This window comes from Catharus ustulatus, chromosome 2, assembly GCF_009819885.2.
Source record: "Catharus ustulatus isolate bCatUst1 chromosome 2, bCatUst1.pri.v2, whole genome shotgun sequence".
Classification (NCBI taxonomy): domain Eukaryota; kingdom Metazoa; phylum Chordata; class Aves; order Passeriformes; family Turdidae; genus Catharus; species Catharus ustulatus.
Genome location: NC_046222.1, coordinates 109,218,893 through 109,236,161, shown reverse-complemented (window position 1 = coordinate 109,236,161; position 17,269 = coordinate 109,218,893). Strand labels below are relative to the sequence as shown.

At 37.9% G+C, this 17,269-nt stretch overlaps 1 protein-coding gene across 4 annotated transcripts in view; it reads left to right on the top strand.

Annotated features, from left to right (window-relative positions):
- SH3KBP1 (SH3 domain containing kinase binding protein 1) overlaps positions 1 to 17,269 on the top strand; it is a 212,591-nt gene that overhangs the window by 180,977 nt on the left and 14,345 nt on the right. For all 4 annotated transcript variants that reach the window (XR_004416976.1, XM_033051162.1, XM_033051163.2 and 1 more), the window contains 3 exons: positions 2,435 to 2,515; positions 4,908 to 5,070; positions 9,689 to 9,774. Coding sequence is in view for 3 of the 4 variants with exons in the window: in XM_033051162.1 (XP_032907053.1) it covers positions 2,435 to 2,515; positions 4,908 to 5,070; positions 9,689 to 9,774 (330 nt within the window). In the remaining variant the exon portion in view is untranslated. The remainder of the gene's footprint in view (positions 1 to 2,434; positions 2,516 to 4,907; positions 5,071 to 9,688; positions 9,775 to 17,269) is intronic.

Below are 17,269 nucleotides of genomic sequence, written 5' to 3'. Positions count from 1 at the left end.
CCAATGAGAGCAGTATGACTTTGCCATCTAGTGGCAGTTGTCTAACAACGATATATTGGTGACCACTGAGGCTAAAGCCTGATATGTTTTGTAAGAACACTATAAAACTTTTTATTGATTTCAATTTATACTGCTAAAATTAGAGCATAACACTTTTAATAGGTACCTGCTTGCATACAATGCTTTCACTGTGTCACCATAGCAGGATAATGTGCCCATCTTCAGAAGGAAAAATTATTGCAAAAAGGATGCAGACAATTTGATTAAGGTTGTCTAAGCCTATGTCAAAGACAAGACTACTGTAGTTCTTTCTTTTCATACTCAGTCTTTGACAACTCCAAGCTGTTCAGCCATGGGAATATCTTCTGATACATATTTAGAGCTGAAAATCATCTGTTTATTACCATCCTGACATCCTCTACTTTATCAAATTATATCTTAATTGAGATTATACTGTATTTTACCACATCTCCACATCAGGTCTTACTGTTGATAGTAGGTAACAGCTTTAATAATGCTTCTGCATATTTGACCAGTCACAGTGTGATGAATAAATTTAAAACTGTCAGTTGCAGCCTAAATAATTACATGTCAGCATCTTCTATGCAGAGCATAAAATCAAAGCAGAGAATTAGAACTTGTCTTTGTAGGACAAGTGGCATATGTTTAAAGAGGTGTCTGTATTATAGTAGAGATAGAAATTTGTAATCTCCACAACAGTAAACTGCCAGGGCCATCTGTGCTGCACTACTTTACAATGCAAGGTGAAAACTGGAGAGCTGAATTTAGGAGCATGAGTTCCTTACATATGGTCATTGCAAAGCTGTAGGCATTTCACAGGGTAGCAAGGGTAAGCAACACAACTGTGTCCAGACCAAAGGGTGGGATTCCTCTTGAGTTCCTCTGGGAGCTGATACAGAGCTTCTCAAAGCTTCTTGAAGGTGACTGTCACCTGGGAGCCAAGGTAGGATCATGATGCCTGCCTGGGCGCTGATTAATTTGGGGGTGACAATCCAAGTAGGAACAACTGAGTCTGGGAGTTCCTCAGTGGCTGTAGGCTCCTTGTTCTAGACTTGGCCTGAGAATGTCCCTCTGTGTGTTAATAATGACTGTTACTCATACTGTAATTAGGTATAGAGACCTGTGTCTTTCTTTATGAACACACTAGTGTGTGCAAGATTATCAACATGTGGATTGGTGCTTTGCATAGCTTGTGTTTTGAAAGGCTTTAATTGCTTTGGAGCGACAGCTTCTCTTCTCAGGAGTGAAGTCTTTTTCATAGAATCATTTTTGTTGGGAAAGACCTTTAAGATTATTGAATCCAACCATAAATGAGAATTTAGTATTATTTATTGACATGATACGTGGTACTATTGCCTGTCCAACAGCACACTTGGGTAAAGAAACAATGGCTGGTGATCACCACTGATGAGTACTGATTTCTAAGAACCAGCTGCAGAAGGGAGTTGCAACAGCACAGTCAGAAAATGCAAATGGACTTGAGAACTGCATATAATAGAGCAGATTGAAACAAAAAATTGCCTTATGCTCCTTGCCTGCCTCCTCTGCTTTTCTTGGATTTCACCTACTGTAATTTTTATTGAAATGCTAATAGTGTTACCTAAAGTGGTTTTCAACACTACTGAGTTGAAATGGCATTAGTCCTAGCGGTTAGCCAATGCAGCAATGCCAATATCCAATAAAGTGCTTCTTATAACATGGGGATTAGAAGATTCCTGTGCCAGGAAAATTTTTGCAAAATCTTCCCGTTGTTGGTGCCACAAGTTCCCATATTTCTTGGTGGAACAGGAGTCTATATGTCAGGGCCTCTAGTACAGATGCAGAAGAAGCCAGGGGCTTACACCTCCAGGCCAAAAGCTGTCAATTAAAATAGTTGCGAAAATAGTCATGCAGGATGCTGCCAGCACTGCTCTTCTCCTCCTTCTAATATGTGGAAGTGAGCAGCTACTAGTAGTGGAGAAAAAGGGGAGGGATGTGTTAATTTAATGTAAAATAACTTATGTATATTCAGCTCTATCACATATTCTCTTGACATTGCTCAATTAATTGATTTATTCCCAATGCTTCTGCACACTCTTGAGTTGCTCTTCATTTACACCTGTAATGATAATGGATTTGTCTGCATTTTAAAATCTGCAGTTCTCAATTTTTTTCTCCTATACAATAGTCTGTAAATGTCTATTCTTTGGGAGTGCACACTTTGGAAACTGTGAACTTGATTATAAAGACATAAATATCCAATTGCTTTTTTGTCATTATGGTACAGGTGAATATTTGATATAAATTTATGTTCAGTTTTAGCAAGACGTTTTCAAATTGAAGAATATAAAAAGCCTAAAAAATTGCAGAATTAAATCTTACATCACTGTTTTGTTGGCTTGGTCAGAATTCCAAGTTTTTCTGTCTTTGACAGGGACCACAGATCGAAAGCATGAAATCAAGAAGATACCCCCTGAAAGGCCAGAATGTCTTCCGAATCGAACAGAAGAAAAAGGTATGAAATGTGCTTTCCTGCCTGTTCTCTGCAGAGGGATAGGGGAAATATAACCAGTGCACATCCTCAATTTCCCACTCTCTGTTTCCATGAAGTATATAGTTTGGATGTTTGTTTTCCACTCTGATAGACTGTGATGATAGGCATTTTGGAAAGACTTTCTTTGTTGCTTATGGAATAAATTTGGGGTGTTCAATTGTACCCATCCAGAGCTGTTGAGGACATGCAGCCACAACTGAAGTCAAGGTGAGATTTGTTCTCAATACAAGAAATGCTGTATAAAGCCCAGTGCTCTGTAAAACCCAGGTGTTCGATCGAGTAAAATCCCCCAGATTAGTATGTACTTTTTTCCTAACATCTGTCTGCTTTGGTTCTCCAGTTGAAAGCTGGGTTGGTGGTTTTCCTGCATCACAAAGGAATTTTGTGGAGATATAGTCGTTAATGCTTATGAATCACCCCATTATCATAGCCACAAAAGTCCCAGGGAAGGCAGCAAAGAAATGAAAAAATTCTTCAAAGCCGTGTTTGAACATTGTGAGAAATGGGACACAGTACCACACAGAGCAGGGACAAGCAAATTAAACCTTTAATGGTTTCATTGTGTTCATTGTGAATGGTGAATAGTCTCAGGAAAATAGTTACATCTATTCTCTAATTGAAAATGGCGTCAAGTTTCATATGTTGTGGACTATTAGATTGTACGAACAAGTTTGTTTATGGGATTTCTTAATGTCTAAGTATTTGAACTTGCAGCCTTTTAAAAGGCACGTGTATGCACATGACTAAATGCACAATATGCAGTGACATAACCTTCAGACTTTGCACCAAGATCTGTTTCTGGATAAACATCTTAGCAGTCTGACAGGTGTTTTAACTGTTTCCTCTACATAAGTTTACTTTTGGTTATGTGTGCTGCTTCTCGTGGTTATCTTAGCAGTAAAACCCTTTGCTTTCCCTTTTTAGATTTACAAAGCCAACTGCTAAAACAGCAGAGCAAATTTAAATATGATACTCTCCTGGGCTAAGAATATCTGTAACTTTTCTAAACGTTGGAAAGAGACTGTAGGAGTTGTGCCTAATTTCAGGAGTACCAGGGCGTGGCAGGAATTGCTCATGTGGTGTGGCAGCAGGGGTGGCACAGGAACATCCTTTGGGCTGTGTGTTGGCACACTGCCCAGCCTGTCCCTCACACAATTTAGATTCTTGGACACTGATGCAGTATGAATTGTCATAGGATTAAGTGTGTAAAAATGACACAGTATGTTGGAAAAGCTTCAGTGTTGCTGAGGACCCAATGACAGCATCTGCTCCAAGCATACTGCCCGTGAACAACAGTCACTAACTAGACTATTCCAAACATAAAGTGCATTTTGTTTCTGGGGATTTATTCCATGATCCTCTCATTAATGGGCTCGCATTAAGAACCATTAAGCAATATCCTCTAACATTCCTCATACCTCTTATATGTATACAGAGGTGTAACATTCATGGCATATCATAGGCAGCATTGTCAAGGGAGGTGGAGTGTTGAAATAGCAGGATATAGAGAGCAGAATTTTAGTTTCTTGGAGAGTTTTGTACTTTTTTTAAGAAAAATCAGGCCTTCTCTGGCGTGGCAAGCATTCTTGTTTTGTATTAGGAATTTAGAGCATATTATTTAGAAGAGTTATTAATGTGTGTATTGTATTTTATAAATGCATGTTTGGCATTGGACATTAGCATGATGGCACTCCCTAACTATGCATAATCAGTTCTGCAAACGATCTAGGTTTTCATTGTCAAGCTGAAAAATTCAGCATATAAGCCTGTGCTTAAAACCTAAATAATAAGTCTGATTTTTCTGAGGGGTTTAGATCCTGCAAGACATTGTTAAATTTTTGTGCTTGTATTTTATTTTCACTTAACTGCAATTCACTTGAAACATGCTTTTTTCCCCCGAAAAAATGACATTTCTCTGTTTGTCCAAGAGATGTTAAGAATATCCAGCATAATTATTTTTGTGACCTTCTAAATTAATATTGTTTCATATTAAAATGTAATATAAGTCATGCTCATGGGAAATTGTACCATATGGTGTGTAATTTCTCGCCGTTCTTGTACTTTGCAGTCAGAAACCAGTAAGTTACTAAAATAAAAAATAGTATTCCCATTGAGATGCTGCACACATGTTTTGGCTGAGGAGCTGCAAGCAGAACAACCAGGCAGGTTGAACAACTGATTTGTGGCAAATATATCAAATAAAGAATTATTTAGAACAGAAGTGGAAAGGTTTTTCTTTGTATGCAGTCTACCTACAGTTGAATATTTCTTCTTTGAATGTCGACTTGTGAGTGCAAGTGAATTCCACTTAATAGTATCCCTGTTCTTTTTTCTTGAAATTATTGATTTAAAGAAAGATTAGAGAGAGAGCAAAAACAGGTAGACTTGCAGAAGCCTTCAGTTCCAGCTATACCTCCGAAGAAACCTCGGCCACCCAAAGCCAACGCTGTGAACAGACCTGGCACCTTGCCCCCAAGACGACCAGAGAGACCAGTTGTGCCTGTGACTCATTCAAGGTACTGCTTTTCTTCCATGCCATAGTTTGGGATTAGTGGAAAAAACACACATTTAAATCATTTAGGTTTTGAAGTTTATGTCCCAATTTATTTCACAGTAAGCTGTATTAAAAGAATAACAAAAGAAAATTCTGATAGTCATCTGACTGGATCATAACTATCTTCTCAATAGTAGCAGTCTTAGATTGTTCATGACTAATTTCTACTGATGCAATTCTACTGTTACTGCAACAGTGCAGAATGTGTGGGAAATAGCTGCATCAGAATGTTACTCTGATCTTGACTTAGTTTACCTCAAATTATTGCATCTTAGCTTGGGCACTAAGTCAGTGCAAAAGCTTGGATTGTGCTTAGGAATAGCATTAGGCAATGCATGTTTCAAATACTGTCAGCCTGGTTTCAGTCTGCTTTCTTTGATCATTTTTAATCAATCTTTAGCAAAATACACATCTTCAATGCTTTTTTAGCATTGAATAATGCTGTCAAGTATTTATGCTCTAATGTTGATTGTCACTCTGCAGCTACATGATGCTTTTTATCAAAGGTGGTTACAATCTTTGAGGAGCATTGAGAAATTGGACTTGCCAACACAAGTCCATTTATTCTCTGCTAGAGTGAAGGCTGCAGAAATCAGAGGCCTCACTGTAGGCCTAATCAAGTCTAGGTGGCTACATTTGAGTCATCAGCCTCTGGGTTTTGCACTGTAGATTTCCTTTATGCATAGTGAAAATAGTTAGATGAAAATCAGAATAAAAGCAGTTGCCTAAAATGCGCAAGTTATGCATCTTTCAGGAAAACTAGAATATAGGCATGGAAATATTTTTACTATGGTACTGTTAGGAAAATCAGCAGCCATTGAACTTCTGGAATCAAGTATAGTAATAGTGAATTAAATATCGGAATAGAATACAAGTTAGAATAGAGTAAAATGCTGTACATTGATTCCCTTCATTCCTCCACATATGGTTAAATTAAAAAATGCTCTTAGTGAGAAATCTGGGGCAAAGGAAAAGAAAAAAAAGTCACCTGCTGCTTGCCCAGTTGCTCCAAAATACAATCCATACCTCGTGATCACCTGCCCATACTTGGAAATAGAAGTATCTTCAGATTTAACTCTGTGATGTCTTGGAAAGACCAATACATACCCTAGTGATCAGTTCACTGGTGAGGCATGCAGTGGAGTAGCTGTTGTTTTGTTCTATCCTTTGCCTGAAATATTTTAAGCATATTATAAAATTTTAGCATTTATAATTTTAGAAGGGTATTTTGCTGCTCTTGTGTTTTCCTCTTGTTTTCTAAGTACAAAACTGTATGAAGTAACCATGTATTTTTTAAGATATTTTAATTTTCATGTTATCGAAGGCAAAAGGCAGACTTAAACAGTTAACTTTTTATGTTCTTAATTGACCAAACTTTGCTATGTCTAGCACAGAAAAAATGGAAAATACTTTGACTTGCTTAGATAATTAAGAAATACAAAACTTCAAGTGGAAGCAGTCGATAGAATAAAGGCGTTTTGTTTTTAAATCCATTCTGTTTAATAAGATACTAATTATTTTAAGACCTACTGGTATCCATTTCCAAAATCTGAAAAACCTAAAGCAATTAGAATAAAAATTGAATAAGCAGAACTTTTGCTGACCTGTTGTAGCTTAACCCTGGTGGGCAGCTGAGCCCCCTGCAGACACTCGCTCACTTCTCCACAGTGGGTTGGTGTGAGAATCAGAAGGGCAAAAGTAAAAACACTTGTGGGTGGAGATAAAGACAGTTTAACAGGAAAAGCAAATTATGTATGTACAAGCAAACAAATAATATTGCTACTTCTCATGTGCAGGCAGGTGTTCTGCTATCCCCTGGAAAGTTGGGCTTCATCACCTGCAGTGGTAACTTGGGCAGACAAATGCCATAACTCCAAACGTTCCCCAGTTCTTTCTTTCATCACCTCTAAATGCTGACTATGATGTCATGACATCCCTCTGTCAGCTGGGGTCAGCTGTGTCCCCACCCAACTCCTTGTCCACCCGCACCCCTCCTCACTGGTGGGATGACAGGAGAAGCAGCAAAGGCCATGACTGTGCAAGCACAGCTCAGTGATACTGAAAACACCTCTGTTATCTATGCTGTTTTCAGCACAAATCCAAAACATTGCACCATGCGAGCTGCTATAAAGAAAATTAACTCTATCCCAGCCAAAACCAGTGCATGATCCTTAGGGGAAAATTGCTGTAGTTACAAAGTGAGTCCCGTGAGATTTCCATGGCAGCTGCTAAGCCAAAGAGGGTTTTCTTCTGTCCCAAGTGGCTTGCATCTTATGCATCTCACTGACCTTTTCTAGTGATGATTGTTTTTCCATTTAAATATAATCCTCCTTCACTGGATGCAATAGGACAGATGAAAACCATGTGGGACAGTGAATAGTTGTCAGATTGTTCCAAAGGCTTCATAGCTTACTTAGGCATACCATGATTATACAATTTACAGAAAAGTCAATTCTCTGGAGTGGGCAAGCAATAAACATCTATATAAGGTGCATCTTTACAATCAGTTTAAACCAACCCATGTCCATACCACTGCTAACAGGGCTCCTTGTTCTGGCACCCCATTCCCTCTGCCTTCCTTCTGTTTAGCACCAGCATTTGTGCAGCTGTGCATCCATATGGGTCAGGGAGTTGCTCCAGATGGCAATTAATCAGTTTGCAGTGGGACTTCTATTAGTGTGGGGTTTCTCTCAGGCTGATCATCTGTCTGGTCAAGCTGACAGCCTTTCTGTATGGGCACGAGCAGAGAGGGACACACTGTGAATGAGAAGGGAGGACTCCACTCCTTTCACACCAGTATGAATGCAGAGTGCATAATAACCCTGTTGATTCTTCTGACAACAGGGTTGGGATTTTTTTTTTGTGGGCTGTTGCCATATATCCTGGTATCTTTAGTAGGCAAATAGTAAATGTTGTGACTTTCAGCCCTAAATCATGGCATTCTAAGAGTCTTTCCAAAGCCATACTCACACATTTTCTAGAGTGCTTCCAACTCACATTGTGCTCTCAGATTGCTGGGAAATATATGTGTGCAAAACAGAGTATGCAGTCAGATGCTCATTGCTCTTTCAGCCAAGAAACTATGTTGCTTCTTATAGGCTTGCAAATATATAAGCAATATCAGAAAAAGTTAAAGACTGAAAAATTAGAAAACTAATTGTTCAGGTAGATCACTCAGAAATATCCTTATTTATCATCCTGCCAATTAATACATTTTTCTATGCATGTGTTAAATTTCTTCTGTGTCCTTCCTGGTGCAGACTGCCTGTCATATTGAGAGCTGTGGAGGACTAGTTTGCTTTTAACCTGATTGTCTATTTTTTTGTTCACTTGTCACCCTATCACATGGTTTAATGGGATATATATTCACTTAATCTATGACTTCCTCTGGTTTTAGTAAAAATTTTCACAACCTTCCTGAAGTCAGAAATAGGGTTTCCAACTTCTTTGTGTTTTGCTGCCATGAGTTGAGGTTCAGGCCATCTGTCATCAGCTTATGGTACCAAAAGTAGAGACTAGTGAAAAAATCAACAAGATTTGTGAGCCCACTACATATTTTATTGTCAACAGCTAATTATTGCTAATTATTGCACTGTATAGTATACATCTGCCTGTGGTTCTTTTGGGGCAGATCTATATCTTTATCCCTAAATCTGGATACCTTACACGTGTTATAATTTTTATAGTGTTACACTGGGAATAGTCATTGTGGAAAAACTTCTGTATTTATCAAGTGACCTGGTAATAATGGCAACTACAATGTATTGCATTAACTGAACAGTTGCTATCACAGTAAATATCAGAGATTTGAGTGATCTGTGCAATACTGAGTTACTTGCTTACCACTGGTTTTTTTAAAAATATTGTTTCAATAGGTAGAGTATTTTAGTAAACTCAAGTACTTTTGGGATAGAATGTTCTCCAAAGCAGGAATAATTTTGTTGCTTTTGTTTGATCTCCTGTTTGATTTTAAAATAGCTCCTCTCTATAAAGTATCATGGCTCCTGACACTTTACTATCCAAAAGATATTTCTGAAAAATTAGGTGATCTTGATTCTTTGGACTGTGGAAACCAGGATTCATAGTCTAGTCTCATAAGAAAAGTGCAAAAACATGTTGAAGGAGTTGCATTTATGAGTAGATACTTGGAGCTGCTGAAATGCACAATGAGGTTGAGCATTTGAGGTTCTCTCGCTTTCTGCAGCATTCCAGGTAGTCCATTGCTGTAGTTTGTGCAAGCCAATTAATTAGAAAACACTCCAAAGTAGATGTTGGAGTGTGTCCCTTTGCCCTTATGTTTCCTCTGTGCTGAGATGCTGTGAACATCTGAAGAATTACTCCGGACACTAGGGTGTCTAAAACAGGCTTTTTTGACAGGTGTTAAGGAGAAATGGGATAAGGTTAATCCACACAGCATGTCGACTTGCTAGAGATTGCTCTCGCTGACATTGCTATTACTCTGGTGCTGCAAAGGAAGAATACTTTGCTCTCTCAATATTAATTGCAACTTAGCTATCAATTTACTGTAACCCACACAAAAACTCTCAATAAAACATCTCCTCTTCTTGATCCAAATGCAGGAGTGATAGTCCAAAAGTGGAATTAGTGGGCAGTACAGTATCCGGCGCTCTAGAGAAAGACTCCTCTGAAAGAAGCAATGACATCGGTAAGTTATAATGCTTTCTACACTTTGTGTTTCTACAATTTATGGTGCAAGTTTCTGCTTTTTAGTGACCTTTGTATGATTCAAAAGGCAGATTGAGGGTTTGGCAATGAATGTGAGTGCTTTTATATCAAATTTTAATTGCAGGATTAAAGGATCATTTCTACTTTACTTAAAATAGTTTTGTTGGGGTTTTCTGTTTAAAAAAAGTTAAAAGCTAGTATGGAATAGTGAGCTATTTTGAATAGGAAGGCTCTTGTTATTTTTGTTTAAAAATCTGAAACAAGTGAGAAGGCCAAAAATAATAAGGCATATTTGTTTAACTGATGTAATAGTGCTGCCATGGTTTTACTACTGCAAAAGATTGTGGGTTTGGTGCAGTTAGTAATCTTTACACTTTCTAATACAAATGAACAGAAAGCCAGTTCACATAAATTTTACTAAATTTTACTGCATACACCAATTGAAAGCAGTCTAAATTTCTAGTGTAAACAACTTGTGTTCCTGACCCATGAACCATTTAATAAGGAAGTCACCTGGAAAGGAGCAACAAGAGGTTATTATTCGGTCTTCTCTCACCCTCCTTCCTCCTCAGGCTGGCAAAGCAGGAGCGATGGTGTTTGCTGGGTGGGTGCTGCAGTGCATGGCTCTTGGTGAGCAAGGTGCTGTGGGTGCTGTCCCAGGGCAGTGGGCATGAGCCCCAGAGCCATCTTCTGCCTCTGCTCAGCAAGCCCAGCAGCTGCTGCCGTCACTCTCCGTGCTCACAGCTGTGCCCGCACAGCCCCGTGTTTGTCACAGGCAGAGCTCAGGATCCTGCCTGTGTAAGCATTGCTGCCTTTCACTGGGGCATGAAATGCCATTTTGGTGTGGTGGTGTCTACCCAGACTGCTTTATTAGTACAGCATTTCTGTACAATAGCATCCTTTCAACAGCCAAACGTGCCTTTTCCTCAGATTTGGAAGCAGAACTTTAGTTTATAAACAAATTGTTATTGCAACATAACAACAGAACACTAAATGCATTTCACATAGGTCTATGAGCTTGCCAGCATGCATATACCTGCTTTTTGTAAAGCTTCTGCTGTTGCTATGGTTCTTCTGGAGTAGCAGGTAGTATGTTTTTACCAGGTTTTCATTTGGCTTAAAAAATGGAAAGCTAGAAGTTTGTGATAAATTGCATGAACACTTTTATTATCAAGATTATTAGAAAGGAATGGTATGGAAGTATAGACAAATTGTACAACTTAGTGTTCTTTAACTATGTTTATAAATTTGTTTCAAAACACAAAAGCCTCTGGTTGCTTGAAAGTTATGAGTGCAGGTAGCATATGCTATCTGTGTGTGATGGAAGTAAACTTTTTTATTCCTTGTTCTAGTTTCCTTGGAATCACTATTGGGATAAAAGCCTAGAATATTTTGTAATTTTTAGCCTTGGTGGTTATAGTTTTCTTTTGTTTTGTTCTTAACATATTAGGCAGGAAATCTTATTTATAGGAATTCTTGGTCATTTCCAGAACATGGAGGGGGAGAGGAGGGTAGCAGAGGGAGGAATTTGGGTTGTTTTGGGGGTTTTCTTTAGATGCAGAATAGGATCCAACAAGAATTCATAATCCAAACCACAACACGTTGCAAAGGGTTTAGCTGATATCTTCCTGTTACCACTTACACAGAGAACCTATTGAGCTCAAGGATAAAATAGTGTGAATACTTAAATAAGTATAACTTGATAGGGTCAAACCAGAATGGCATTTACAAGGGCAAATCATGTCATTCTAGCCTGTTAGACAACTTGTTAAAAGAAGAAAATAAATAAATTATGGTTTTGAATTGAAAGGGGATCCAGAGAGCAGAACTGTTATAAATTTTCAGGCTATTTTTGACAGCTTGTGTAAAATATTGTCAAATAAATAAAAGGCTTTTTAAGAGAGGGCAAAGTAATAAATCAAGGTTTAATAAGGAAAACCAATTCAGAGTGGATTAATGTCTTTTCCTATGAGGAGAGGTTTGGAGTTCAGAGCAGTTTATGGTGCAATGTAAATGTATTTATGGTAAGTGTATGATTTTGTTTAATTTATTTACAAAGAGAACAATGGGTTGGAGAAGTCTTGCGGCTACATGAGTTATTAGAAAAGATGATGGATGTGTAAGTGGAATTGCCCAATGTATTCCAAAACTATGGTGGATCTGGCTGTGTGAGTCCAGATAATATTTAACAGTGACATGTCTTACTGTTTTTGCCCCTATGTCATGTGTTCTGTAGGAAGGACAACCTCAGCTTCTCTGAGGCTCATCCATCCTGTCAAAATGGATTTCATTAAATCTACCATTTGGTGTCTTTTCAGAGATCCAAATTTACCCAACAAGCTCTACCCAACATAGACCTATGTGACAGACAAGGTGTGACTTAGCAGTAGCCTTTGAGGACAATTGAAGTTAAATGGCTTTTGTAGCAGTTTGGATGCATGACCATTCTGGTTACTGGGTTCCTGTTTATTGTTCCATTAGTCCAATGCCACTCCCAGTCACTCAGGGAGAACAGGGGGAAAAGCAACAATCACTTGCAAGTTGCCTCACCCTCTTTCATGCTTATGCTAAGTACTGGTGGTGAATTGTGCACAGAAAATGAATACCACAGCACCTCCTGCCTACTTTGCACTAGAGATCTTAAGCTGGGTAGTGGCTGTCACTGTTAGTCCTGTAGCCAGTCTAAAGTTCTTGTTCCATTTATGCAGAGCAGAGAGATGGAGAAAAATAATGGAGAGACAGTTTTGGTTACTAAAGCAAACCAAACGAATGCTGGATGGTGAACAGTTCTTTGTTCTGTGAAACCTATTTTAAGGATTTCTAAGTTGGTTCCTTTTCTTTACTAAGATGAGACCAAAACCAATGTGATAGGGGAGGAGAAGATACAGGGTTCTTCCATATGCCATCTCTCAAAAAGCAAACAAGTGATCATCAACAACGAAATCAGTAATGCCATCAACAACTGAGCATCAATATGCCAAGTTGAATTGAGAATTCAGATTCAAATTTTGCATTTTGTGTCTAGGTCCCTTGGAAATGGCTCTTTCCTGTTTATTTTCTGAGGAATGTTCTACCAGTGGATCAGTGTTGTCTAGCCAGAAAACCCCACACCATTAAACACATTCTCCCCCCACTTTACCAATTGGGAAAATCACAAATGCCTGAGCAATTTTGAGGTGATAAGTAATACAGTTAGTAATGTTCTGTGAGTTGCATGACTTGGTTTCCTTAACATGTTCAGCAGAACTGTGACTTCACATGTCAATTTCTTGATGATAATTCAGTACTAATTACAATTTTCCAAACTGCACTGACAAGAGAATATTCTGCTTAGCAACATCACTGCTGGTTGTAGGTATGATGGTAGCTCTTATTTCTGTTGTTTGTGCATTTACTTCTTTTCACAATCTTTACAAAAACCATTGGAAAAACTAGCCTTCAGAAGTTGTTATTTAAGAGGAACCATTCCCCATTCCTCCTCACTTTCTTTTTGTTTTCTTTTCCCCTGTTTTCAGCGATGTCTTTGCTTTCCTTTCCACACACCTTGCATTCAACTTTTCTTACTTACATCTTTTTGCCATGGCTAACTCTTCTTCATTTCATGAGGGTAAGACTTTTTTTCCCCCATTTCTTTTCTATCCTGTTTGGTTTAGTTCACAATGCATAACAGGCAAATACAAAAAGAAGCATTTTGTAGAATGCCAAAGTTTACATGGATATTACAGATTTTTTTTTTTTTTTAATTACAAATTGAACTTGAACTTACTGGGACAGAAAATCTTCTATCATATTATTGAAATGAGAAATCATTATCATTTAATGTATCATAAGAAATTTTAGTGACAAAAATTACTTGCAGTTTACATGTGGTGTTTGTCAGTGCTCTGGATTCATTAACCTATTTTTGCAGACAGGTTTTGTCATCACAAAGTGTAATGTGTATACTTCATTGTGCAAAAGCATTTAGAAACATACTAGTATGGCTTTCTAGTCTGAAAGAGGAAAACAAGAGGAAAAAAATCGCAACAAACCTACAGTAAAAATTTGAAGAGTGTTCAGGGGCATGTACTCAAGGCTGTGGTAAAATCACAGTGGTTACTTACATCTGTTGGTACATCTCTACCAACAGGTGGTCTGGATTGGCAGTGGCTTTTTGAACTTTTAAAATACTTCTAAAGCAACATAAGCTACACTGACAATAAACCCTGCTCTACAAACTGTTAGTCCTACATAGAACTACATTGATTTCAACACTTTCAATTCATGCCGTATGACATAACTTGATCTTTCTTTAGGTATTGTGTTTCTTTTTAATTTCATAAAGAATTTTGTTTATGACAGCCAGTGTGATGACAGAAACATCTAGCACATATAATAGTGGTGTAGTGGGTTGAGCACTGGCCAAACACCAGGGTACCTACCAAAACAGTTGATTAAAAAAAAATGCTTTCCAAAAAATGGTATTGAGTTATTTCTGCAAGTCAGGATCAATCCTAAGTCTTCTAACTACACACACACACACACACTTTGGAATCCTGGCATTCTGAAACAAGTCTTGTCTATCCAAAGCAGGGTTACTTTGGCATCATCTAATACTTAAAACCATATGGATTTAAGCTAAGGGATTTAAAGAATAAGCCACAAAGAATTAAAAATAATGTATGTACTGTGAAAATGATCAGTTAATCCCCACAAGAAGCAGTTTCTGTGCTTTGCAGAAAGACTGAATTGCACAGAGCCAAGCGGACACATCTTTCCAATATTTTTCCTGGCTCTTTATACATTTTGCTTAGTATTTATGAAAGCAGTTAATAATCTTCACCAATGCTAAGATAAGGCATATGCCTTCATTGATTCCTACTGAAACATCTAATGATGGTATGAAATATTCTAAGAGCTTCCCTGGGAGCTGGTTAGTGCAAATCTGCTTTTTACCATTTCCTCAGACTTTTATCTGCAGAGTATTTACTGGTGGATCATGGAGTACTGGCCAAAGCCATGTGATTATCCATTCTTTTTTTTTCTGTCCCTCCCTATAACACTGGTGCTAGCTTGCCTGAAAGAGTATTTAAAAATACCCTCTTGAAAATATCTGATAAACAAAAAAATATTGAGTATATCATGTTTCCTTGAACTGCATATGCAGTTGTTCTAGAGCTGTACTTGTCAGGAGAGGTGATCACTGTGCATCTCTGACTACAAGAAAAAGTGATCTAATAAGATTTGGCCCACACTAGGGAAAAAGATGGAGAATATTTCTGGTAAAAGGTTGTAGAATGGGGCAGGTTTCTCTTTAAATCACAGGCTGTTTGCTGTGGGATGTTATACTTATTTTGTCTGAAAATACAGAATAAAAGTTGGAAAATCAGAAAATACTGGTAAATATAAGGGTTGGAGGACAAAATTTGACTCATATAATGAAGATCAGAATCTGCCTAAATCTCTTTTTATGCGGCTATTCATGCTCATTTTAATAGGGCAAAGCAAAGGAACAGAATTAACCGACTGGTTTAAGTTGTAATATTTACATCATTGAGTCAAAATCCCCCATAAACATAATTCTGGACTGTAAATATTGTAATCAGGAATATGGCAATGGTCCTTTATATAAATTAAATAGGACTCTTGCCCTGAGGGGTCCAGAGAAAAGCAGTGAACTAGAAATTTTAATTGGTCACCATGTGTATCAAGTTGAGGTGCCTGAAAACAGCATATCCATTTCTTCTAGCTGCTCAGTTTTCTTGACCTTTCAGTTCTTTCTTGGCATGTTCCGAATTGTTAAAAATAAAATCCTTATGAGGGCACTGGCAAGTGGTTAGCAAAGCTCATTATGGCAGCTTTCTACATTCAGCTATTAAAGTGATAAAAGTCAGGATTGAAATGGGAGAAGATAATTGGATGCTTTAGGAAAAGTTGTCCTAAAGTCACAGCTGTCCAGTGACTGTCCTGGGAAGCCAGGTGAGCTCCCTTGTTTCACTCCAAAGCACAGAACAGCGTGGGCAGACCTTCCTGGCACATCACCGTTGCACTCCTGAACAAAGGAACCTTGCGGCCAGGGAGCTCTCCTCCTAAAACTGCATTGCCCAAATGTTAAAAAACTGTCAGTGATTCATTGTGGGGGAGATTTGCTGCCTGGACCCTGGCTGGAAGTATGGCTGTACTCCTCAAAGGATACGATGCTGTTCAGCATGGAGGGGGTAGCAGAATCAGGATGCTTGAAGTAGTTAAAATAATTGTAGTCTTCTGAAAATTCCCACTAACATTCAGATTATTGAGTTCTTTTTAATTTCTACTATATATTGAATGGGCACTAATGCAGAAGATTTTGTCTGCAGTGTGTGTCTCATTTGACAGCTTTAAGAATTATTGCATTTAAAGACAGTATATATGCTATTTCAGATGCCTGTTGCTATCCTGTTAAATGTATTGTAGTTGATTATGAAATGAAATCCACCTCTGGCTTTTGTGACATAATCTTCAAATGACCTGAATGCCAAATTTACCTCATTTCCTTCATCCCTGCTGTGTTTCTGTTCTGTGGAACTTCACCATTAGTATTTTGAAAGTATTGATTCTCTTATATATCACTTCCCATTTCAGATTTTTCAAGGTGAAATCTCTTCACTAATTCAAAAAACTTTCTGTCATCATTATGTATAAATGACTTGGCCCAAGTACTAAAAAACCTAAATGGAAGGTAAAGCCTAGCCACATTTTTATGCCAGAATAGTAAATGCAGGGGATAAAAGGGGTAAGGAAGGAAGCATAACCACTTAACTTTTTATTTCTGGGGTCTTTTGTGGGGCAGGAACTGAAGGTCATTTTCTAGGAAGGTACAAGGCTAATGAGTTTAGAACTTCTTCTCTAAATAATTGTTTTCCTGTATCTGGGCATATTTTTAAAAATACCATCATCATTCTTTAAATAACCATGTCTCCAAATGACCATAGCAATGGGGAGAAATATTCTATTATTAAGTGGCTTGGAAGGATACCAGGGATAATTCTTGCACAGCTAGCATTTTTTTCATATTCATGAAATATGGTTGCTCAATAAGCCAGACTGTATGTACTACACTGATATATTAAAATTATTCTGGTGCCTTTCTCCCAATCTCATTAATTACTTCATGGATTACCAGCTTCATCGGTGAGACAGTAATAATGCTGAATGCATCAGTTTAACAAATATCATCAGTAGAAAAAATATCAGCTATTTTTAATTAGGGAGTAATTAATGGGTACATGTTCTACATGTTTAATAGAATCTTCCTTACAGTTTGCTATAGCCAGACAAAGAAAAAGCTGGACCAGTGCAGAGTCCAGGTCTGCTGGATGCTGATGTTGCTGTACTGGCAATTAATGTGGCTGTGAATAGAGTAGACTGGACCTTTTCTTGAATGACATTCCATTTGAGGCCTGTCAGGAAGGCTGTACATTTTGCTTAGTATGTAAATTTAAGCTCCCAAATTCTGA